General features: G+C 36.4%; 3 protein-coding genes across 5 annotated transcripts; 2 read left to right on the top strand and 1 right to left on the bottom strand.

Annotated features, from left to right (window-relative positions):
• Nucleotides 1–10,379: 10,379 nt before the first annotated feature.
• Nucleotides 10,380–10,983, top strand: LOC106338959 (RING-H2 finger protein ATL1-like). Its single transcript, XM_013777812.1, has one exon. It carries the CDS (start codon nucleotides 10,387–10,389, stop codon nucleotides 10,981–10,983), a length of 597 nt encoding a protein of 198 aa, XP_013633266.1. The 5' UTR covers nucleotides 10,380–10,386.
• Nucleotides 10,984–14,116: 3,133 nt separating this feature from the next.
• Nucleotides 14,117–16,751, bottom strand: LOC106336567. 2 transcript variants are annotated; one of them, XM_013775422.1, is made up of 2 exons: nucleotides 16,499–16,751; nucleotides 14,117–16,165 (listed from the first exon to the last, which is right to left on the bottom strand). In XM_013775422.1, the coding sequence occupies exon 2, from the start codon at nucleotides 16,092–16,094 to the stop codon at nucleotides 14,190–14,192; it is 1,905 nt and encodes a 634-aa protein (XP_013630876.1). In that variant the 5' UTR covers nucleotides 16,095–16,165; nucleotides 16,499–16,751; the 3' UTR covers nucleotides 14,117–14,189. The 2 variants fall into 2 exon arrangements, with proteins under 2 accessions (XP_013630876.1, XP_013630877.1); XM_013775423.1 differs by having other exon boundaries at nucleotides 14,117–16,126.
• A 1,258-nt stretch (nucleotides 16,752–18,009) lies between these two features.
• Nucleotides 18,010–21,299, top strand: LOC106342487 (G-type lectin S-receptor-like serine/threonine-protein kinase At1g11280). Of its 2 annotated transcripts, none has more exons than XM_013781435.1 (7): nucleotides 18,010–19,369; nucleotides 19,466–19,576; nucleotides 19,782–19,915; nucleotides 19,996–20,206; nucleotides 20,289–20,526; nucleotides 20,622–20,772; nucleotides 20,864–21,299. In XM_013781435.1, exons 1-7 carry the CDS (start codon nucleotides 18,091–18,093, stop codon nucleotides 21,155–21,157), a joined length of 2,418 nt encoding a protein of 805 aa, XP_013636889.1. In that variant the 5' UTR covers nucleotides 18,010–18,090; the 3' UTR covers nucleotides 21,158–21,299. The 2 variants fall into 2 exon arrangements, with proteins under 2 accessions (XP_013636889.1, XP_013636888.1); XM_013781434.1 differs by having other exon boundaries at nucleotides 19,439–19,576.
• Nucleotides 21,300–24,386: the final 3,087 nt, after the last annotated feature.

Genomic DNA, 24,386 nt, shown 5'->3' with positions numbered 1-24,386 from the left:
TTCTCCTTGTTAAATATTGTCCTTATGGTTTATTTCTCCACCAATCTTAGACTGTATAACACTAGTCACAGTGTTGTTTAAGTCGGGGGAGGTTCTACTAATATTGTGTTTTAGTTAGCTATATATAAAAATTTTTTAAAAAAAAAACAAATCCGAGTAGACGATTGCTCTAGCCATCGACCGATGGGACTATGTCGCTATCAGTCGACATCACTTCATCAACAACGATCGATTGTCACTTCATTGTGTCTATCGACACTGAGCAGGTCATCGTTCTTACTTGTTAAATTATTTACTTATGATTATTTTTCACTATAACTCCGACTAGATATACACTGGGGACAGTTTAATTTAAGTCTGAGAGGATGTTTATTAATATTAGTGTGTTCATGAGTCTTATCAAATGTTTTCAAAAAAGTTTTTATCGAGTCAAGAAGGGGATAATGAACTTATTAGATTTTTTTGTTTTTTATCTAACCACTCTTTAGCACCATTCTAGACTTACTGATTGCAGATAGTACTAAAGATACTAAAGTGGATCAACCTGTCAACTATTCACACTTGCTGAGATTGTTTAAAGGAACCAAAGCTGACCTCCAACACTAAACCTGACACAACTGTTTATCTTGGGGTTTGGTATACATGGGATCGGATTCTTCAAACAAGTCTTGAAGGTAAAACCTTGTGTATATTTATCACATTTTCTCTCTCTATTTCGACCCTAGATATATAGGTAGAGATATTTATATTTAAATATATATATATATATATATATATAATATGTGTTAGTTAGGTGGAATCCGAACAGGACTTGGTGGCAACCACCATTAAGGCTTGATTCATGGAAGCCTGTCCAATCTTGGTCAATGATCTTGCAATATAAGCAGACTTTGACTAAAGAGAGAAATTAGTAGAGAGAAAAGATAAGAACTAACTTTTACCTGCAGATCCAGATACGTGTTTGAAAATCCTTGCACCTCGTGATCGATACTCCCAAGGTAAGGCCTGCACTTTTATTTATGTTAAGAAATGAGGTTGGTAGAGGGGAATATCAGACATGATTTGCTAAGTTGTTGGCTATGTGAATTTGGTTGCAAAGCTAGGATATGGTATAATGTGCTTTTGTGATTAGGACTTCTTAGATGTGGATTGCAATATTATAGAGGTGATGATTCTAAGTTTTAAATCATGTGAGTTCCTGCTGTTTTCAAATCTCCCTTTCAAAAGACTGCTCTATGTGTTTTGCTTGAGGACAAGCAAAAAGATAAGTCTGGGGGAGTTGATAGATCATGGATTTTACCCACTTTCAGCCATGTTCTATGAGTGTTTTAATATATATTTACTATTATAAAGAGTCTATTTAGAGTATTTACAGGTTCAGGTACGTTCTGGAGAAATATGGTGATTTTGGAGCCTTTTGAGGTGCAGAACTGCACAGACGCGTCAGATGTTTAGCTATGGATGGAGACTTTCCCACCATTATATTGAGCCCATATTTGGACATAAGATATAGATTTGAGTTATCTTTCCAATGCCGTCTGTTTGAGATCAATCAGCATCATGTAGAAGAAGTTATGCCCGTTTTACTGAAGAGTTGTCAGTCTGCCTCGCGAGAGGAAGCTGTCGTGGAGATGAAGGACTGTCGATCGAAAATGCAACATTGGTGTCGGTATACAGTGATACCAGAATGTGGGCTGAGCATATTTTATGACCGATTGAAGCCCAGAAGCAACTACAAATTACCAGAATACCCTTGGACGGCCTAAAACCCTATTTATGTGTTTTCTAAGCCATTGTTGACGGCTAAGCTTTATTTTATTCATAGTTCTAGGTTAGGAGAGAAGGGAAGAACTCCATCAGAGTTCTCCTGGAACTCCTTTGGTTTCTTGATTGCTTTTATATCTATTCTATTGCAGTTTTATTATCTATTCATTTATGATTTTCTGTGAAAACTTCATACTTGAATAGATCTATCTGTTAGGTTTAAGTTTCAGATAGGATGAGGGATTAGCCCCAAATATAGATTGCTAAGTTGTTAGGATGTACACCAATATTGCTTGTGTTCTAGAGTCGCGAACTAGAACCATGATGTTAGGATGAATAGGCGCACGCGAGAGCATGGTTTATCTCCTGAATAATTCAGATTGTGCTAGGATTCCTAGAGAAAGACGAGAGTTGATCTAGGAACCTAGTGAACATAGGTCAAACCTGCTCGGTAAAGCTCGCTGGAAGGATCGTCGATCGACAACTCGGTAGTTGTATCGATCGACTGTCTGAAAGGTGTATCGATCAACTTTCCCATCGAATCGTCGATCGACACTTTCTACAGATCAACATGCGAGAGTTGAGATCTTAGATCTAGTGATAGATAATCTAGACATGCGAGTGCTGGTAGATTATTGTTATTGTTTGAGTTCTTGTGCATCCAACAAACATCTTATGCATCTATATTATTATAATCCTGATTTTCCGAATATAAACCCTAGATCTAGCAACCATCCTTCCATCAAACAACTCTCTGCCAAGTTGAACAAGAACTATATTTACTGCTTTGCTATCTATATTTACTGCATTAATAAACTATCAACCTAGCTTAATCAACTTAATTAGATTTATTTGGTTCCCTATTTCCCTGTAAATTCGATCCCTAAGTACTACAACTCGACATCTTATTTGAGAGAGTATAAATCACTATTTAGGGTAATTTGAGTGATATCAAACTCAGCCTTCTGTTTCACGTAATTAAAGAAAAAAGTACGATAATTGTTTTTCAGAATTTATTATTTTATTTACTTTTGGATATTTTCAAATAACATCTATGGAGGTGGTATTCTATGTAAGCTATTTTTAACGGAAAATGAATGCCAAGTCTCTTGAAATCTCAATCATAAATTTTTTAAAAGATATTTGTTTAGAGTTGAATAACAGTAGATTTGATACAAGTTTTACAAATTATTAATTGAATAACAGGGGATTACAAGTGAGTTTGAATCAATTTTCACAAATCCTTAATTCAATAACACTTGGTTTGAAAAGAGTTTTTAAAATCATTGAGGGGATATATTGAATCTGAATTTTGAAGTGATTTGGTTTTTAATGAGTTTGTAGATGATTACAGGAGAATTAGAGAATTTGGTGTGATTTTTGTTAAAACCCTCTAGAATCCTCTGGACTATATTTGAGAAGTGATTTGTATATGTGTCATCACTACATTAATTTTCACAAAAAATGATGACATGGCTTAATAGAAATATGACATGGCATAAATCTAATTGTGACATGTAAAATTTACTATATTTAGATTTATTTTTTTGGTAAGATTTCTTAAATATAATAATGATGATTTTCTATATACAGATTTATATTTTTGGAAAAGTTTCATAATATAGTAATAACTAATAAATTTTATATCAAAAATATTTTTTCTCAGTAAATATTCATTTTGGTAAGATTTTATGATACCTAATAACTTTTCTATATCAATTAAAATAATATGTTTTTATATATAAATAATAATTACGAATATTAAAATTTTACATCAATATATGAATCATATTTTTATTATTAAAATAAGTGTAGTTTAAAATATATTTTATCAACGTATATAAGTTATTTTTATTTAATGTATATATTATTAGAAATAATTTATATATTTACAAATAGACATATTTAAAAATGGTAATTAAATAAATAATAATATAATAAAGTAACTTTAAAATTTTCAATTATTTTTATCAAAAGTTAGATAATGCAAAATTAAAAGCTCAAAGTAAACTTGAATAAATCAAACTAAAAAAATTACATTATGGTTAAAATATAAAAATAGAAAATTTTATTTATATATAACATTTTTAAATATTTTATATCTGCGCATGGCGCAGGAAAACTCCTAGTCTCATCTAAAACAGTGAGATTTTTATTTTTATTTTTATAACTAAGAAATTCCCCTCAAACACTCTAGAAACAATTAAAGTACTCTAAAATCTCCAACTTAAATTTTGTTCAATAAAAGTGGATTTCAGAGTGTTTTATGAAATGATAAGTTCAATAACACTAGATTTTAAAGTGTTTTTTAAAATCCACGTTTGAATAACAGTTAATTTGTCACTTTAATACAAATTACTTCAAATTCCTAGTTGAATACACCCCTTTGATTGAATAACATGAAATTTTAACAAAATCCCAAAATCTATTAAAATTCTTATTCCAATACCCCCCCCTTCCCAAAAAAAAGAGTATGAAGTCCTATAAAATTGAGTGTCCATTTTTTTTTCAATTCTTCCCAAAAAAAAACAGAAAAACAAAAATAAAAGGAGTGGTCCAAAAATGGAAAAAGGAAACAATAAAAGGAACGTTTGAGTATAAGAAATAGGGAGAATTGCCAAGTGTGACTCAAAACTTGGAGTCAAACCCAAAACAATACCCCAACTTGGGTCAAAGGCAAAAGTAACCTAAAAGGCTATTGAAATTACAACTATCCCCTTGTGACCAAACAAAAAAACGGAATTCTTTTTACGTTTCTACCCCTCGCAAGTCGTCTGTTTAGACGACTTGAAAATAAGTCGTCCAGACGACTTAACTGAAAGTCGTCTGGACAGTTAGTCTTAAACATAATTTAAAAATTTTGTAAAAAATATTTTGATAAGTGAAAAATGGGAATTATGTAATTAACATATGTCTTAGGAGGTATAAATTAAGATATAACAAATTTCAATTGTTTTCAGCATAGATGAGTGAAAGTAGTGAGTCATGATATTCTTAAGTTTATGTTTCATCAACATATGTTGTAGTATTGTATGTGTTCTTAGGGTTAGATTTTGGAAAGCATTAAAACCGTTTTTGAAAATTTTTAAAATTACTTATGCGTGTTCATTTCTGTGTATAGTAAACACTATTTAAGTATAATTTGATTTTATAACGTGGTTAGTTAGTTAATCTAGTCATTTTAGTTTAGGGGTTCATTTTAGGGTCTAGGACGACTTAATATTTTGTCGTCTGAAAACAGACGACTAAATATTAAGTCGTCTGTTGTACATTATCAGCCAGAATAAGTCGTCTAAACCGGACCAAACCTTAAAGTTTACCAATGTAATTTTAAAGCTAACCGGATTATTTACCCAATATATAAGGTGATTTTTATTTTTTTGTTTCATTTTTCGCGAAATTCAGAAACCCTAACAGTTCTCCCTCTCAAAGGCGATTTCGAATTCCCACGATTTCCGAACAAACCATCGTTCTCAACATCGGCTATCTATCTCACTTCATTCTCACCGTTGTCGCCGCAGCTTCTTCTAACCCTAGCCGCGCCGATTCCTCTAAACCCTAGCGCCGCCGATTCCTCTAAACCCTAGCGCCGCCGATTCCTCTAAACCCTAGCGCCGCCGATTCCTCTAAACCCTAGCGCCGCCGATTCCTCTAAACCCTAGCGCCGCCGATTCCTCTAAACCCTAGCGCCGCCGATTCCTCTAAACCCTAGCGCCGCCGATTCCTCTAAACCCTAGCGCCGCCGATTCCTCTAAACCCTAGCGCCGCCGATTCCTCTAAACCCTAGCGCCGCCGATTCCTCTAAACCCTAGCGCCGCCGCTTCCACTATATCCGAACAAACCGTCGCCCTCGCCACCGTGGTCACCAACGTTCTAAACACTAGCGCCGCCGCTTCTTCTAAACCCTAGCGCCGCCGCTTCTTCTCTGTAAACCTTAGCGCCGTTTCTCTGTAAACCCTAACGCCGCTAAGTCATCAATCTCGAGGAAAAGATGAACATAAAACGTTGTCTCTATCAATTTACTCATTCTCACCGTTTCACGTTTATTTTTTCAGATCTATAACCGCAATGACGAGTACTCCAACTCCTTCTGCGACTGGAAGACTTGTAAGTAATTTAAGTCGTCTACTAAGTCGTCTGGACTTATATTGTTGTCTTTGATTATTTTGCAGACAAAAAGGATGGATATTCCAGAACTCCCCCGTAGGTTATACACATCAGGGGAAGAACCAGAAGCCCACAATAGCATTTCGTATCATACGGATAACAGCAAGTTGCATACTGCTCTTAGGAAAGCTCTTACTGATGACGAATTTGAAGAGCTCAAGGAGTCGAGTTTGGGAGTTTTCATCAAGTTCAAGGAGCAGGGATTTGGTTGGGCTTCAAGGCTGGTTCACTACATGCTCAGTTTCAAGCTGGACATTAAGAAGAAGTATGAGATGTGGTCTCTCGTTGGTCCAGAACCTTTGAGGTTTTCACTGTTAGAGTTTGAAAACCTCACTGGTCTAAACTGCGAGTACATCGAGGACCTTGAGACACCAAAATGTGACGTTACCCCAGAGATGGTTTCTTTCTGGGGGATGCTGGGAGTTCATCTGGAAGCTGGGCCAACTACTGATCAGATAATAGCAGCACTGAAGAGATGCGGGGATTGGTCCAGGGAAGATCGCAAGCGGCTCGCGTACCTCTCCATCTTCACTGGATTCATTGAAGGGAGAAAGTTTTCAACCGCTACACGATCTACTCTGGCAAGGCTAGTGATGGATTTAGAACGGTTTGAGAATTATCCATGGGGGAGAGTCGCGTTTAAGGTGCTGATGGACTCTTTGTGGAACAAAGAAATTGCTGGCTGTTACACCGTGGATGGGTTTATACAAGTTCTTCAGGTCTAGACGTACACAGCTATGCCGGAATTGGGTGCTAGTATTGGTGGTCCCAGAGCAGACAGTCCGTCTCCACCGATACTGGCTTACGAGGGCAGCAGAGGCCGCAGATCAATGAAAGCTGCTATCTTGAGTCAGGTATTTACTTCAATCCAAAAGACTGCGCAGACGACTTATTATAAGTCGTCTGGAAAGTCTTCCATCTGGACGACTTATTAGACGACTTATAATAAGGCGTCTGGAAAGTCTTCCCAGCTGGACGACTTATCGGACGACTTAATTAAGTCGTCTGGAAAGTCTTCCATCTGGACGACTTATTAGACGACTTATAATAAGGCGTCTGGAAAGTCTTCCCAGCTGGACGACTTATCGGACGACTTAATTAAGTCGTCTGGAAAGTCTTCCATCTGGACGACTTATTAGACGACTTATAATAAGGCGTCTGGAAAGTCTTCCCAGCTGGACGACTTATCGGACGACTTAATTAAGTCGTCTGGAAAGTCTTCCATCTGGACGACTTATTAGACGACTTATAATAAGGCGTCTGGAAAGTCTTCCCAGCTGGACGACTTATCGGACGACTTAATTAAGTCGTCTGGAAAGTCTTCCATCTGGACGACTTATTAGACGACTTATAATAAGGCGTCTGGAAAGTCTTCCCAGCTGGACGACTTATCGGACGACTTAATTAAGTCGTCTGGAAAGTCTTCCATCTGGACGACTTATTAGACGACTTATAATAAGGCGTCTGGAAAGTCTTCCCAGCTGGACGACTTATCGGACGACTTAATTAAGTCGTCTGGAAAGTCTTCCATCTGGACGACTTATTAGACGACTTATAATAAGGCGTCTGGAAAGTCTTCCCAGCTGGACGACTTATCGGACGACTTAATTAAGTCGTCTGGAAAGTCTTCCATCTGGACGACTTATTAGACGACTTATAATAAGGCGTCTGGAAAGTCTTCCCAGCTGGACGACTTATCGGACGACTTAATTAAGTCGTCTGGAAAGTCTTCCATCTGGACGACTTATTAGACGACTTATAATAAGGCGTCTGGAAAGTCTTCCCAGCTGGACGACTTATCGGACGACTTAATTAAGTCGTCTGGAAAGTCTTCCATCTGGACGACTTATTAGACGACTTATAATAAGGCGTCTGGAAAGTCTTCCCAGCTGGACGACTTATCGGACGACTTAATTAAGTCGTCTGGAAAGTCTTCCATCTGGACGACTTATTAGACGACTTATAATAAGGCGTCTGGAAAGTCTTCCCAGCTGGACGACTTATCGGACGACTTAATTAAGTCGTCTGGAAAGTCTTCCATCTGGACGACTTATTAGACGACTTATAATAAGGCGTCTGGAAAGTCTTCCCAGCTGGACGACTTATCGGACGACTTAATTAAGTCGTCTGGAAAGTCTTCCATCTGGACGACTTATTAGACGACTTATAATAAGGCGTCTGGAAAGTCTTCCCAGCTGGACGACTTATCGGACGACTTAATTAAGTCGTCTGGAAAGTCTTCCATCTGGACGACTTATTAGACGACTTATAATAAGGCGTCTGGAAAGTCTTCCCAGCTGGACGACTTATCGGACGACTTAATTAAGTCGTCTGGAAAGTCTTCCATCTGGACGACTTATTAGACGACTTATAATAAGGCGTCTGGAAAGTCTTCCCAGCTGGACGACTTATCGGACGACTTAATTAAGTCGTCTGGAAAGTCTTCCATCTGGACGACTTATTAGACGACTTATAATAAGGCGTCTGGAAAGTCTTCCCAGCTGGACGACTTATCGGACGACTTAATTAAGTCGTCTGGAAAGTCTTCCATCTGGACGACTTATTAGACGACTTATAATAAGGCGTCTGGAAAGTCTTCCCAGCTGGACGACTTATCGGACGACTTAATTAAGTCGTCTGGAAAGTCTTCCATCTGGACGACTTATTAGACGACTTATAATAAGGCGTCTGGAAAGTCTTCCCAGCTGGACGACTTATCGGACGACTTAATTAAGTCGTCTGGAAAGTCTTCCATCTGGACGACTTATTAGACGACTTATAATAAGGCGTCTGGAAAGTCTTCCCAGCTGGACGACTTATCGGACGACTTAATTAAGTCGTCTGGAAAGTCTTCCATCTGGACGACTTATTAGACGACTTATAATAAGGCGTCTGGAAAGTCTTCCCAGCTGGACGACTTATCGGACGACTTAATTAAGTCGTCTGGAAAGTCTTCCATCTGGACGACTTATTAGACGACTTATAATAAGGCGTCTGGAAAGTCTTCCCAGCTGGACGACTTATCGGACGACTTAATTAAGTCGTCTGGAAAGTCTTCCATCTGGACGACTTATTAGACGACTTATAATAAGGCGTCTGGAAAGTCTTCCCAGCTGGACGACTTATCGGACGACTTAATTAAGTCGTCTGGAAAGTCTTCCATCTGGACGACTTATTAGACGACTTATAATAAGGCGTCTGGAAAGTCTTCCCAGCTGGACGACTTATCGGACGACTTAATTAAGTCGTCTGGAAAGTCTTCCATCTGGACGACTTATTAGACGACTTATAATAAGGCGTCTGGAAAGTCTTCCCAGCTGGACGACTTATCGGACGACTTAATTAAGTCGTCTGGAAAGTCTTCCATCTGGACGACTTATTAGACGACTTATAATAAGGCGTCTGGAAAGTCTTCCCAGCTGGACGACTTATCGGACGACTTAATTAAGTCGTCTGGAAAGTCTTCCATCTGGACGACTTATTAGACGACTTATAATAAGGCGTCTGGAAAGTCTTCCCAGCTGGACGACTTATCGGACGACTTAATTAAGTCGTCTGGAAAGTCTTCCATCTGGACGACTTATTAGACGACTTATAATAAGGCGTCTGGAAAGTCTTCCCAGCTGGACGACTTATCGGACGACTTAATTAAGTCGTCTGGAAAGTCTTCCATCTGGACGACTTATTAGACGACTTATAATAAGGCGTCTGGAAAGTCTTCCCAGCTGGACGACTTATCGGACGACTTAATTAAGTCGTCTGGAAAGTCTTCCATCTGGACGACTTATTAGACGACTTATAATAAGGCGTCTGGAAAGTCTTCCCAGCTGGACGACTTATCGGACGACTTAATTAAGTCGTCTGGAAAGTCTTCCATCTGGACGACTTATTAGACGACTTATAATAAGGCGTCTGGAAAGTCTTCCCAGCTGGACGACTTATCGGACGACTTAATTAAGTCGTCTGGAAAGTCTTCCATCTGGACGACTTATTAGACGACTTATAATAAGGCGTCTGGAAAGTCTTCCCAGCTGGACGACTTATCGGACGACTTAATTAAGTCGTCTGGAAAGTCTTCCATCTGGACGACTTATTAGACGACTTATAATAAGGCGTCTGGAAAGTCTTCCCAGCTGGACGACTTATCGGACGACTTAATTAAGTCGTCTGGAAAGTCTTCCATCTGGACGACTTATTAGACGACTTATAATAAGGCGTCTGGAAAGTCTTCCCAGCTGGACGACTTATCGGACGACTTAATTAAGTCGTCTGGAAAGTCTTCCATCTGGACGACTTATTAGACGACTTATAATAAGGCGTCTGGAAAGGAAATAAGGAAATAAGGTTTATATAGAAAAGGAAACTTTAATTGTATGAAAAAACTGTTCTATATAATAATAGCATCAGGGGCACTCTCTTTCTCTGCGTCTTTACTTGTTGACATTTCCTCACAAAATGAACACGGTTCCACGAGATGTTAAAGTACATATAGATGTGAGTGTGTCGTTGAGTACTAGAAGCTACATCAATACAGCTTCCATCAATCTCTTCCACAAACTCCAGAGACATGTCGTTGACGAATCAGATGGAACCGTCAATTGTATTGGACTTTACCCCGCGCCTCCTCTTCCCGTCCCTCATATCTGCTTGAATCTCTTTAAAGACAAAACCAGTTCAAAAGATCTTCTTTCTCGTCTCGATTCCCATCTCCATAATCCTTACTTGTCCCTTCAGATCGTCGAGAAGATGGCTGAACAAGCGGCTCAGAACAACGGGTTTCTACTAGAACCTTACCTCATGGCCGTTAACGTTGTTTTGGTCCAAGACGTGTTCCACAAGATTCCTGTTTCTTGTCTTCCTGGAAAAGAAGAGACCCTAAAGAAAGAAACGAAATGTGTCATCTGCTTGGAGGATATGCGGACTAACAAACAGTTGAAATTGCCACATTGTTTGCATCAGTTTCATTTTAGATGTATCAGCAAGTGGTTACAGAGTCGCAACTCTTGCCCTCTCTGCCGTGAAATTGTGTTCGTAAAGAGTGATTTTGAGTAATCTGCTTCTTACGTTTCTTAAAAAAAAAAGTATTGTAATTGAAACTACTTTTGTTGTTAGACATTAAATGAAAGTATTCAGTTCCTTATTTTTCCTTCTTTTTTTTTTAATAACGAAACACACTTGACACTACAGATTGTATGTTACCCAACAAATTGAAAAGCACCATAACTGATTATGTTGTAGACAAAATAATTAAGAAAGATATATTTTTAGTTGATTTCATATATTTAATACATTTAATTGTATATTTAGAAAAGAATAAGATAAAATTTTAATATCTTTAATTCTTTCAAATTCAGATTTTTGATTCAGGTATGGTTTGGACAATTTGGGTTATTTCTTCTTTGCTTGATAAAATAAGAAAAGAAATAAACGTTCAATTCTTAAGAAAAAAGAAATTAAGTAAACAAACAAAACAGGAAAACAACAATAAATAACGTTCGAATTTTAAGAAAAATGGAAGTTAAGTATAGAGAGAATTTGCTGTATATACACAAAAATAACCGAAATTAGGAAACTACCCTAAATGCATGGAAACCTCCAATTTCGGTAACAATATACACATAAAATAACCGTTTTATCCCTGCCCTAAACTCAACTTGTTTCACTTTCTTTCCCTACTCTCCATCCCTGCCATTTTCTCTTCTTTTTTTCCCAATTGATCTCTTCCTCTCCCATTTATAATCTTTAGTGAAAACAAAGTTCTTTCAAATAATTCATTCTTCTTTCTAAATCCCAGTAATCATTGTTTGCTTCGTTTATGCTAATCTCCTCCTCTTCCTTCTCAATTAGTCATTGTCACCATCGCATCAATAACATTGATGTTTGAAGCACCATGTATGACAGTGAATCATGGATTCAAAGAAAGCCAAACCTCCAAACATGTTTTCTAGGATATCAATTCAAATGACTATAGATTTTTTTCCTAAGTTATTTATTTTACAATTAAATTTCCAAAACTGAAAAATCAATGGAAAAACTAGGGATTGCAACAGAAATTACATAGATAACGATTAATTGAGAACGATAACCTATTTTGTACCATCTAACAAATTATGTATCAGCTAAGGGCAATAGTTTGGACATCTCACCACCCATTTAAGAAAGCGTCTAACATGTTTGATATCATCTAACTAGACATGTATAAGCTAAACATTAAATTATCATGTTAACCTATTATAAAACATCTAACAAACTATGTATCATATGAACACATCTATAGTTTAACACTAAGCTTTAACTCAAGAAGTTATATAAATTGTTAGTGGATAACTTGTTTATTATAAAATTATCCTTATCATATAACAAAAGCAATGACCTAAATGTAATATTTTATTTAGCACGTAAAACATATGGTAGATGTAACTTATTAGTTTACATATGATACAATAATGATTAACCAAAAAAATATAGAGGCTAAACAAATAATGATTAAGCTAGCCTGATAACCTATTTTGTAGCATTTAACAAAGCATATATAGCTAACACAAACTACTTAAACATCTTATCCATAAATTTTAAAAACATCAACAAGTTTTGTAACAGCTAAAAAACATGTATCATTTAATTACAATACATTATGTAAAATTAACGAACAGCGGAAATAAAAAGAGAAGAAGAATTCATTTGTTTTATGTAAAGGATCAAGAGAGATTGAAAAGAGAGAATGAATAGTATTATTTTGGGAAGAGACAAAAGGGATACGAGAGAGAGAAGGAAGAAGAGAGTTTGGGCAGAAGCTGGCAGAGGCAGGGCAGAGAAAAAATTGAGGTTTAGAAATATCAATAGTGTCTAGTTTAGTTCGCAAATTATAGTTGCAATGGTGTATATACACCCTAATTTCTCTTAAGTTTATTAGTTTAAAGTTTATCATAAACTAGATTTGGATCCGCACAACCGTGCGGATATTAATTTTCATATTTATATATATATATATATATATATATATATATATATTACATAATTAGAATATATTTTTAAAGTTACTTATGTATTTAAATGTTTATATATAATTATTTTAAATATAACAATTTGATAGTTTTCATGCTGTAAGTTAATTCATTATTTCAAATCATCACATATATTTGGTATTTTTTATTATATATATTTTAAAATTATTTTTTAGTCAATTATTATGGTCATGATCCATAATTCAAAGCGTTAGATTTCCTTTATCAATATTTTTTTATGTTTATTCATTTAAGATATATATATATATATAAAAAAAAAAAATTTTAAGATAAGTTAATTTTATACATGAATTATCTAATTTACTAATGTTACCCGTTCTACCAACATAATATATTTCTAACATAAATTTTTAATGTTTGTGAAAATAAAATATATTAATTTATCAGTTTAAAATAATTTTATCATATTTAGTTAAATACAATGTTTTATTTTAAAATGATAGATATAACTATAAAATAGTAAAATTTGATATATTTTTTTCATTTTATAACAGATAACTGAATATATATATATATATATATTAATGTATAATAACATTAATTTCATCACTAATTACAAAATTAGTGAAAATATTTATATACAATTTTTGATAATTAAGATATTTTTATAATGTTTTTCAACACATTTGTTAAGAAAATTAAATATATTTATATTTATATTTTAAATTAAAAGATATCAAATTATATTATGATTTAAGTTGTTAAAAAATTATATATTAGCATTAAGGAAATACATTTAATAAAAAATTTAAATGATGATCCAAATAAAAATATCACACATGAATCAAGGTGAGTTTGTTAACCAATCCGGATTTTTAGGAGTTGATGTTATATTATGAATGATATATTATTAATCCATATTATTAGTAATAAATGAATGATAACTGATTTTTAGTGAGGGTCAATTTTAAAAAAAAATCACACATGAATCTAGGTTGTGACTTCTCTTTTAATATATAAGATAAGATATATATATATCAAAACAATTTTTTCTGAAAACATATAATAAACTGAAACAAATTATTTTACAAAAATTAAAGTTTATTAGTTTCATTTGTTGTCATTTACTTTTGGTGTAATACTTTTAATATTTTAAAATAATGGGCCACATAAAAGTGGAGATCCCACCCTGTTACCAATAAATTAGAAACAAAACATCATAACGGTTCCTTGTTATAGGCAAACTACATTAAAAAAGATACAATAAGTTGTAATCTTTTACACCTTTTACAGTCACATATCTATAACTTGAAGAAGCTGTGATGGTGTTGCTGCTGGGTCGAGTTGTATGCAACCTCTGGGCGCACCAGGTGCTTCTCGACCCGTGAGCAAGTAAGACGGTATCCGATGCGAAAACCTCGATATTTCATCGCTTGAGATCCTCCTTACATCTTTGAGATCCAAATGATGGTGAAAAACTGATTTGAAACCGGCAACTTTCATCAAAGGAACCACTGAAACACCATACTCCTCTCTATACCCTTCAACTACTTCGACCACATCATACTCTATCGCTTCGCCTCCTGTAAGATAGTTCCACTCATGGGACCAGTTCCTATACATAGCCCATACATCGCCTCTTCTAGGATATATAAGAAACTCTCCGTGATGATTGCCTTTGACCTGTTCCACTTTATGTGAGAAAACGTAAGCTGACCTGCAGATTTGAGTTTTTTTCCCTGCTCTGAAATTGCCACAAGCTTTCTGAACACCAAAGCCAAGCCACTTTGTTGACCTAAGCTCACTGCTCGTCTCTGAAGTAAGCTGAACGATACACACTTTAAACGGATCCACGGAGATAACCTTGTCTATCACGACATAACCTCGAGGCATCCCATCTAAAGAGTCGTAACAAGCCCATATCTGGTTATCCCTAAATGACTTCTCAGTTCGGTCCTTGTTGAAGTCGCAAAAATCTGGATCAGTTACTTCTAAGGGATCCAAATCTTTATCAGCACTACCAGAAGTATCCTCAATGGAGTCAAGACAGAATGATTCAATGGCACTTTTGTGTGCATCAGTTTCAGCAAGCTCTTGCAGCTTTCTGCTGATTATCGGCTTGGCTTTCTTCTTCAGTAGATTCTTCAATTCGTCATCAGAAAACTCTCTCACGCTGTTGGACTTGGGAGTAAAGCAAGTTGCTGCTACGTTGGAGCCACCAGCCACTGCATTATCCATACCCTTTCTTCTTTTTGGGGCGTTTGTGGATGTAGCACCACCCGCCACCCTTCTCGTGTACTCTCTACGGACAGCCTCGTCTTTCCTTGACCCGGTCTGTGCACCATGAGCAGAGGTTTTGGTTGCAGTCCACTCAAAGGAATCATACTCACCACCATACACACCGTTGCTGTTGTTATCTCTACTTCTCTTTCTTCCGTCCGTTGACTGGCGAATAGACTCAAACTGGTGCTCGTGAAATGTCTTGCGGATCGAACCCGACCCTGGAGGATCAGTCTCCACAGCTATAAAGGGCTTACGACAGTTGGGACAAAGAAGGTTCTGGTTTAAGTAAACACGATGATACTCATACTGTGTTCTGCAAGTGCGGCACACAGTCCAAAACGTTCCATCAGAAGTTGAAACAGGAGTAGCAGCAGAAGCAGATGCATCACTTGCCCGCTTTGTACCTCTCTTCACTTTTGTAACACTTGCTTTAGCAACTTTCTGAAACCCATTGTCAGCATGCTTCGATGAAGAAGCCGCCGCCGCCGCCGCCGCCGCGCCTCTTCCTTCAACCAACCCCAAGTTCCTCCTCAAATCATACTCAGCTCTCTTGGCCTTATCAGAGAACACACCCCACGCCTGAGAAAGTAACTTAAAGGCCTCCTCCGCCCCGACAGACTTGTTCCTGTCGGGATGAAGCGTCACAGCCAGCTTCCTGTAACGTTTCCTCACCGTCTCGTCGTCAGCCTCGGGGTTTATACCGAGCACGCCGTAGTAGTCTATCTCCCCGTGTATAACGTTCTGAGCACACACGTGGACATCGAAAGTCGCCACCATCCGGGAGATCCCTTCCAGGTCAGGGTTCAAGAACTGAGCCTTCAATGCGAATTTCCTCGCTCCAGGAAAATCGTTTGATAAAAACTTCTTCTTTGCAGTCTCTCTAGCCCTATTAGCCTCTTCTTTATTAGATTCCATTAGAAGTCCTCCAATGATTATTAAATTAATACCTGCTCAGGGAAACCGTAACGAGCCCTCAATAACAAGACCTATTACAAAAAAGAGAACCAATCACTAATCTGTAAAGCAGGAGGATTAATGATTCCCAAAAGTGGTAACAATGTAGACTACGCAACTAAGTGTAGACGAAACCCTAATCAACAAATAATGAATTATAAAAATAAAAAAAAAAATGAAAATTTGGACATGAAGTAGGCAGTTATGTCCTATCAAAGACATCCTAAACCCTAAATGTGTCCGCAGCGACATTGATTGTCGTCCTAAAACACACCGAGAGGGTATTAACACAAAGTAGTAAAGATCGGAGTTTTTTTTTTTATAAAAAGAGGAAACTACAGTACAGAAGCAATAAGGAATCTTACATAGACGGTAAAAAGGAAGGGTTTTTTTTTTCCGACGAAGTTGATTGGAGCCGGAAGTAGGCAAAGCGATCGCAAACAGAGAATTGGAATTTGAGGGTCTCTCTCTCTCTCTCTTCGACTGAATCGGCGGCGCTTCGGAACGTGGTTGTCTTACTGGCTCTGATTTACGGATTTAAGGATGTTTTCGTAATTGGGAAAGAAGATGAGAGAGATGAAAGCACCGGTTCTGTGATGTAATTAAGAAAATGATTAATTTGTGGGTTAACAGAAGCAACAGGTTAAGGGTTTTTCTTTTGTCAACACTATATATTAAGCCCAACATGCAAAGTATGAATACAAATACAAGCCCAACACACGTGGATACAGACTAACATTATTTTAAAAAATTGTTATTGGTTAGTACTATATTTTAATGGATTTGGAAATTCTAACAAAATTTTGATTTATTTGATTTTATTATTTTAAATTTTATATTCAAATCTGATGTTACTGGTTTTGTTATTCAATAGATTTGTGAGTGCTTATCAAAATACCAAGGAACCGACTAAACAGATTCAAAGCTCTACGACGAACCTTGTCAACGTCATCTCCACCAAAATACGTGTCGCCATGAGTGGAAAACACTTCAAACACACAATCGCCAACCTCAAGTTTGCACCTGGCACCGCATAATAAGAAAAAAATAAAGAAATCGCAGGCAACAACAAAATGTGAATGCAAGAGAATTCAACAAGTAATCGGCTACACTAGCACAACTACAAATACTATTAATTCAAGCTTGACGTTCATGTTCTTTGCCTTAACAACTCTTTACCAAACCTGCTTGCTTAGACTCCAACCAAAAAATCACTCCACATAGAAGAAAGTGTTTTCTGGATTAACGACGGCTTGCATCTTCACGAGACGGTCACAGTTCTATTAAGTTCATTTGGCCGATTTATAATAATCTATTTATTTGGAAGTGTCCAGGCAATTTATTCATTTTTGCAGCTCTGTTTTTCTTTTCATTTCACGTCTTAGTCAGGGTCGGTCCTAGACAAAACCTAACGAAACATTGGTCTTAGGCCCCCAAAAATTTTGGAAAAAACTACATAGAAAAAAACCCCCAAAAATTTTTTTTAAACCCCCAAATTTACCAAAAAAAATTTTAGCTGGAATTTTTTAAAAACCGTCTACAGTCCCCTAAATCTCAGAGCCAGCCTGGTCTTAGTACATATCATGTTGAAGCTGAGAAGTGTTTGCCATTGGTCCAAGATTTCTATACAATAACCAAATTCTAATCATTAATATATGTTGTGTACTATCAGACAAAGGCCTCGTTGAACATGGGCAGGGCTCCTGCAAGTTGAAGGTTAAAATAGGAATACAATATTACAATTCTAATTATTATTCACTGAAGGACAAGTTTTATTAATAATGCATATTCAAAACAAAAAAAACGAGGTGCCCAAATATAAAACAACTCAATGATCATATATGATTATAATACTATACTATTCATCTAGCAGACTCGAACTATTTTCTGTCCTTCAGTATATCAAAATAAGATTCTGTTCATACATTTAGATCTGAAGGAGAACTCTTTTGCACACATGGGGGTACACTGGAGAGAGATGGATGTAGCTCTCTTTTGCTTTCTCTGGCTAAGTATATTCTCTGACTGTGGCTATGCAGCTATATCTAGAGAAAGCTCTTTGTCACTAGGACAAACTCTGAGTTCCCCCGGTGAATCTTACGAGTTAGGATTCTTCAGTCCTAACAACTCTCGGAACCAGTATGTCGGGATCTGGTTCAAGAAAATCGCACCACGGGTGGTTGTGTGGGTGGCCAACAGAGAAAAGCCAATCACAAGCCCTGCGGCAAACCTCACTATCAGCGGAAACGGGAGTCTTATCTTGCTTGACAGCAGAAACAAAGTTGTTTGGTCATCAAACAGAGGAGAACCTTCCACTAACAAGTGTCACGCCAAGCTCTTAGATACAGGCAATCTCGTGGTAGTTGATGAAGTTTCAGGCACTCTTTTGTGGCAAAGCTTCGAGAATCTTGGGGATACTATGCTACCTCTCTCGTCGCTAACGTACAACCTCGCCGCTAATGAGAAGCGAGTGTTAACTTCTTGGAAAAGCGGCACTGATCCATCTCCAGGCGAGTTTTCAGTCGAGCTGACGCCGCAAGTGCCGTCACAGCTCGTTACTATGAAAGGCAACAAAGTTTATAAGAGAAGCGGTCCGTGGGATAAGACCGGGTTCACCGGCGTACCGCAGATGGACGAATCGTACGCGAGTCCGTTTAGCCTTGTCCAAGACGTAGCAAACGGGAAAGGGAACTTCTCTTATTTACAGAGGAACTCTCAGCTGCTTACGCGAGTTATCGTAACGTCAGAGGGATATGTAAAGACGTCTCATTACAATGGGACAGGGTGGGTTGTGGACTTTGTGACTCCAGCGAATAAGTGTGATATCTACGGTGCATGTGGACCTTTTGGGTTATGTGTGACGTCCACTCCTATAAAGTGTGAATGCATAAAAGGGTTTGTACCAAAACACAAAGAGGAGTGGAAACGAGGAAACAAGACTTCTGGATGTGTGAGACGTAAACAATTATTATCTTGTCATCAGGAGGCAACAAAGTCATCTACAGACGCATTTTATCGTCTTTCCAGTGTAAAGCCTCCAGATCTCTACGAATATGCTGCAAGCTTTGCTGATAAAGATCAATGCCGACAGGGCTGTCTCGGAAACTGCTCATGCACTGCTTTTGCGTATATTACTGGAATTGGATGCTTGCTTTGGAATCAGGAGCTAATGGACACAGTTCAATATTCAGCTGGAGGAGAGTTTCTTTCGATTCGTCTTGCAAGCTCAGAACTTGGTAAGGCTGAATACTTTTTTTAGCTTCGTTCATTTCTATTGTTAGTGTGGTTTTTTACCTCTTTTACAGTTTGGTTTTGTGGTAAATATCTCTCAGCTGGAAGCAGGAGGACCATGATGATTATTGCTGGTAGTATCTGCCTTTCCATTTTTGTGATTTTGGCCTTTGCCTCATATAAGTACTGGAGATACAGAGCAAAACGAAATGGTGAGATACATAATAACTCTCTTTCTTTGTCTCGTGGTTTCCTTTTTTTCACTTTCACTTATGTAACCAACCAAAGCAGAAAAGAAGTGTTCCACATCTCTATCTCGTGATCAAATCTACACTTCCACTTGTATCTGCCACATAGAAGTTTTTTTTTGTATTTCATATATATACATTTACTTGGAACTTCTGTGTTGAGTTTTAGCCTGGAAAACTGGTCTGGAACAAGAAGAAATCTCAGGGTTAACTTTCTTTGAGATGAATACCGTACGAGCTGCTACCGATAACTTTAGTATCTCAAACAAACTCGGTCAAGGTGGATTTGGTCCAGTTTATAAGGTAAGAGATATACTATCATGGTCTGTGTTATTTTATTGTTCTGTGGAGGATGACTCTATGTCTGCAACTTTTCTTTCTAGGGAATTCTGTCAGATAAGAAGGAAATAGCGGTTAAACGGCTTTCTAGCAGTTCCGGACAAGGTACAGAAGAGTTCATGAACGAAATAAAACTCATCTCAAAACTACAACACAGAAACTTGGTTCGGCTTTTGGGTTGCTGCATTGATGGAGAAGAAAAGCTACTAATTTATGAGTTTATGGTCAACAAAAGCCTCGACAGTTTTCTCTTTGGTCTGCTCCCTTGTGCTTTTTCATGTTCCTGAATTCCGTTTTCTTTTGCTCATTTAATATGCTCTAATCTTGTTGGCTATAGATTCGACTCTAAAGCTTCAGATTGATTGGCCCAAGAGGTTCAACATCATTGAAGGTGTTGCGCGTGGGCTTCTCTATCTCCATCGTGACTCATGCCTCAAGGTCATACACCGTGACATGAAGGTCAGCAACATTCTCTTGGACGAAAACATGAACCCGAAAATATCAGATTTCGGATTGGCTCGCATGTTTCAAGGAACTCAACATCAAGACAGCACTCTTAGAGTTGTTGGAACTATGTAAGTATATATATATATATACCCCAGTGATAATGCTCAATCAAAATATTAATTTATGTCAACTTACTAGGCTGTACTGTATGGTATATGAACAGAGGATACATGTCTCCTGAGTATGCATGGACAGGGATGTTCTCAGAGAAGTCTGACATATATGCTTTTGGAGTTGTGCTGTTAGAAATTATTAGCGGGATGAAGATCTCAAGTTTTAATTGTGGAAAGGAAGGCAAAACCCTTCTTGAATATGTAAGAATCTCAAGTTCAAAAATCACACATCTTTTTGATGCACACATTTTCTTAGATGCTGTCAACTTTTTTGGACTATATAATAATATAGGCATGGGAGTCTTGGCTCGAGACCGATGGAGTGGATCTTTTGGATCAAGATATTGCCAGCTCGTGTTCTCCAGTTGAAGTCGCCAGATGTGTTCAGATTGGTCTACTCTGCATCCAACAGCAAGCTGTTGACAGACCAAACATTGCACAAGTAGTGTTCATGATCACAACCACAACAGATCTTCCGAGACCAAAACAACCAGTATTTGCATTGCAGATTCACGATCAAGAGAGTACTGTCTCTGTGTTAGAGTCCGGAAATCATATGACACAAACTGCAATTTATGGGCGATAGAGTTTCCACTATGCTGGAAAAATGTATGATTTGGGTTTGGTTGTTTCACATGTTGCTTGCGTTGAAACCTCTGTGAAATATGAAGTTGGTTCATAGGCCTGTAAGCGTCCATGTTATTTATTCATGTGCTGCTCTGTTTTTCCTTTCAGGTTTTTCTCAGTACATATGAATATAACTCAAATTCAAGAAGAAGAAACCATACACAACCTCTCTTTTGCTGCATATTGGACTTTTTGGAATAATTGTTCTGCTCTGGCAATCCATCTGTATGGATTAGATCAACAAAATATAGGCATTACTGCTGTATTGATCAAACCTTCACAATTATCTAGAACTGAAGTTAATGACCGATAATAACATAGACATTCCTAAAATTTATGAAGATATTACATACTCCCTCTGTTTTTTAAAGAAGAATGTTCTAGGATTTTCACACTTATTAAGAAACCATATTAAAACTTAGTTATTAATGCATAGTTTTTTGTAACTTTATATTTCTTATATTTTTAAACCAATAGGATTAAAAGAAATGTAATTAATATTTTTGAAACACACAATTTTTCATTATTAGTTGACAAAATATGCTTTGAAAACATGAAAAATACATTTTTTGGAAACAAAATATTTCTCTAGAACATCCATCTTAAAAAAACAGAGGGAGTATTTATTTATCTTAGAAGATTGTGCTCCCTCTGTTTCATAATAAGTATCACTTAAACACATTTCACGCATATTAATTTACCTAAACATTGATCATTTAAAAGAGTAAAAAAGTGATTCAATGTAAAAACTTGCATTGAAAATGTTGAAATGACACTTGTTTTGAAACAAAATAAAAAGGCTAAAATGACATTATATGCGAAACAGAGAGCGTATTTATTTAGTATTGTTTTCTTAAATATGAATATAACTCAAATTCAAGAAGATGTCATAAACGTTGTTTTTCCTAAACTTTTTTTGAAAAAATGGTTTCCTAATAATTTGTTTTAACAAAAATTCAAAAATTGAAAAGGGACTATAAAAGTTCTTTTTTTAAAATATTATTGATTTAAAATTTTATTTATTTAATATATCTGTTGGAAATAATATAATTATAATTTATTTTTTTAATGAAACTATAATTTATTATAGTTTCTTGAGAATAAAAACATGTTTAAAGCTATTTAAGGGTGGAAATCCACTTGGTCCAATAGTTTGACTAATAGTTCATTAATGATTTTATACTTTGAGATCTAAGTCTTATGTTCCAGAAAAATTATGCAAATTAAAAAAGAAAATACTTACAATAGTCTTCAAGACATGTGCAAGGAGTACCATCAGACGTGGGTCTAATAGGATGGCTCAGGATGATGTAGTCAGACATGAATTTTTATAAAGCATGTAAAATTGTCAACTATATAATCTTCTTTGTTATGTTTCTCAAAATTTATTATAACATAATTATCGAATTGTTAGGAGAAAGAAGAAAAAAAGATGGGGTGAAGTGTTAAAAATTAAAAAAATATGGTGTTAAATATTTGAACCAATGTACGGAGTCTAAGCAGGTGCTGAAGTGAGTAGAATATTGAATTGCTGATTTGGTTTGTCAATATCGTAGAGGTTTGTTTAGTGAGAAATTTATTGTAGATGTCAAAACTAGGATGCCAATCTGCCACACCCAGATGTGGTCCAGTCCGTGACGACCGTGGCATATATTTAATGTTTGGTTCAATCTACAAATGTTGGACTAATCAGTTTTAGCTTGATTCTCATATGAAACTGAACACTCCTATAGGAAGATCTGCCGAGAGACAGGAATATCATTTCTGAGTCACAAAGAAACAAACCAATGCATGCTTAGGAATCGTATTCCGAAACCAAAACAGCTTTATGCCAAAGCGAGTGTTGAAGTTCCCAAATGTTCTTTTTCAAATGTTGTTGTTGAGAAAAACAAGGTGATTTCCGAGAAAATCTCGACGAAACAAAAAAGACTTCCGCCCAACAGATTCCCGACGGTCATAAAAATATAACAATTTAGGGGTCAATGGTCACAATAAGATTACCGGGTAATATGATAAATGTAAAAACAAGTTTGGACATAGTAAACACTCAAAATTATTTTCAAAATAACATCACCTTAAAGGTAATTCAATTGGATCATAAACATCTAGTAACATTATGTATATTATATAAATGATTAAGAGAATTCGTAGACAATTTTTTAAAAATGGGTTTTAAGGGTCTTTGTTAGTTGTGAGTATTATAAATTTTTTTATGTTTGATGTATAACGTAATTGGATAATCTTGATAGTGTTATGAAATAACTTATAATTTATAGTATCGTGAAATTTAAATAAGAGTAGAATTTAATACCCGTAGGAAGCAAATAACACTAGTATAAGGGAGAGAGTTTATTATAAGAATGAAGAAGAAAATGTAATGATTCTTTGATGAATTACTCTTGTTCTTGTTTATGGTGTACAAAAGAGTGAGATGAGTGATGGTATTTATAGTGAACAACAATACATAAAATAACAAAGATAGTGCTTAATTTGGTAAATGAGTGGGTGATCATAGTGTTTGATGAGTAGATGATCATAGTGCTTGAGTTGGTAAAGGAGTGGATGATCATAGTGCTTGAGTTTGGTAAAGAAGTGGATGATCATAGTGCTTGAGTTTGGTAAAGAAGTGGATGATCATAGTGCTTGAGTTTGGTAAAGAAGTGGATGATCATAGTGCTTGAGTTTGGTAAAGAAGTGGATGATCATAGTGCTTGAGTTTGGTAAAGAAGTGGATGATCATAGTGCTTGAGTTTGGTAAAGAAGTGGATGATCATAGTGCTTGAGTTTGGTAAAGAAGTGGATGATCATAGTGCTTGAGTTTGGTAAAGAAGTGGATGATCATAGTGCTTGAGTTTGGTAAAGAAGTGGATGATCATTTCAATGCTTAATTTATAACACTCCCCCTTGATCATCCATCTTGTATTACGTGGTGCCTCGTTAAAAACCTAGTCATGGAAAACCCAATGGGAAAAACCGTAGTAAAAGTAAAAAAAGTACAACTACGTAAGCTCCCCCTCGAATGAGTAGTCATAGAACCTTTAGAACAATGATAGATTTTCATCTCTCAAATTGTAACATTCTCTTTGGTTGTCTATCTTTTGTATGTTCTTTGTTGCCTCGTTAAAACCTTGTCATGGAAAAACCCAATGGGAAAAAAAAAAAAAACATGATAAGGAAAAAGAGTACAA

The sequence above is a fragment of the Brassica oleracea genome, chromosome C4 (assembly GCF_000695525.1).
Source record: "Brassica oleracea var. oleracea cultivar TO1000 chromosome C4, BOL, whole genome shotgun sequence".
Taxonomy (NCBI): Eukaryota; Viridiplantae; Streptophyta; class Magnoliopsida; order Brassicales; family Brassicaceae; genus Brassica; species Brassica oleracea.
Note: the sequence above shows the minus strand (reverse complement) of the source record. Positions and strands in the feature narration are given on the sequence as shown.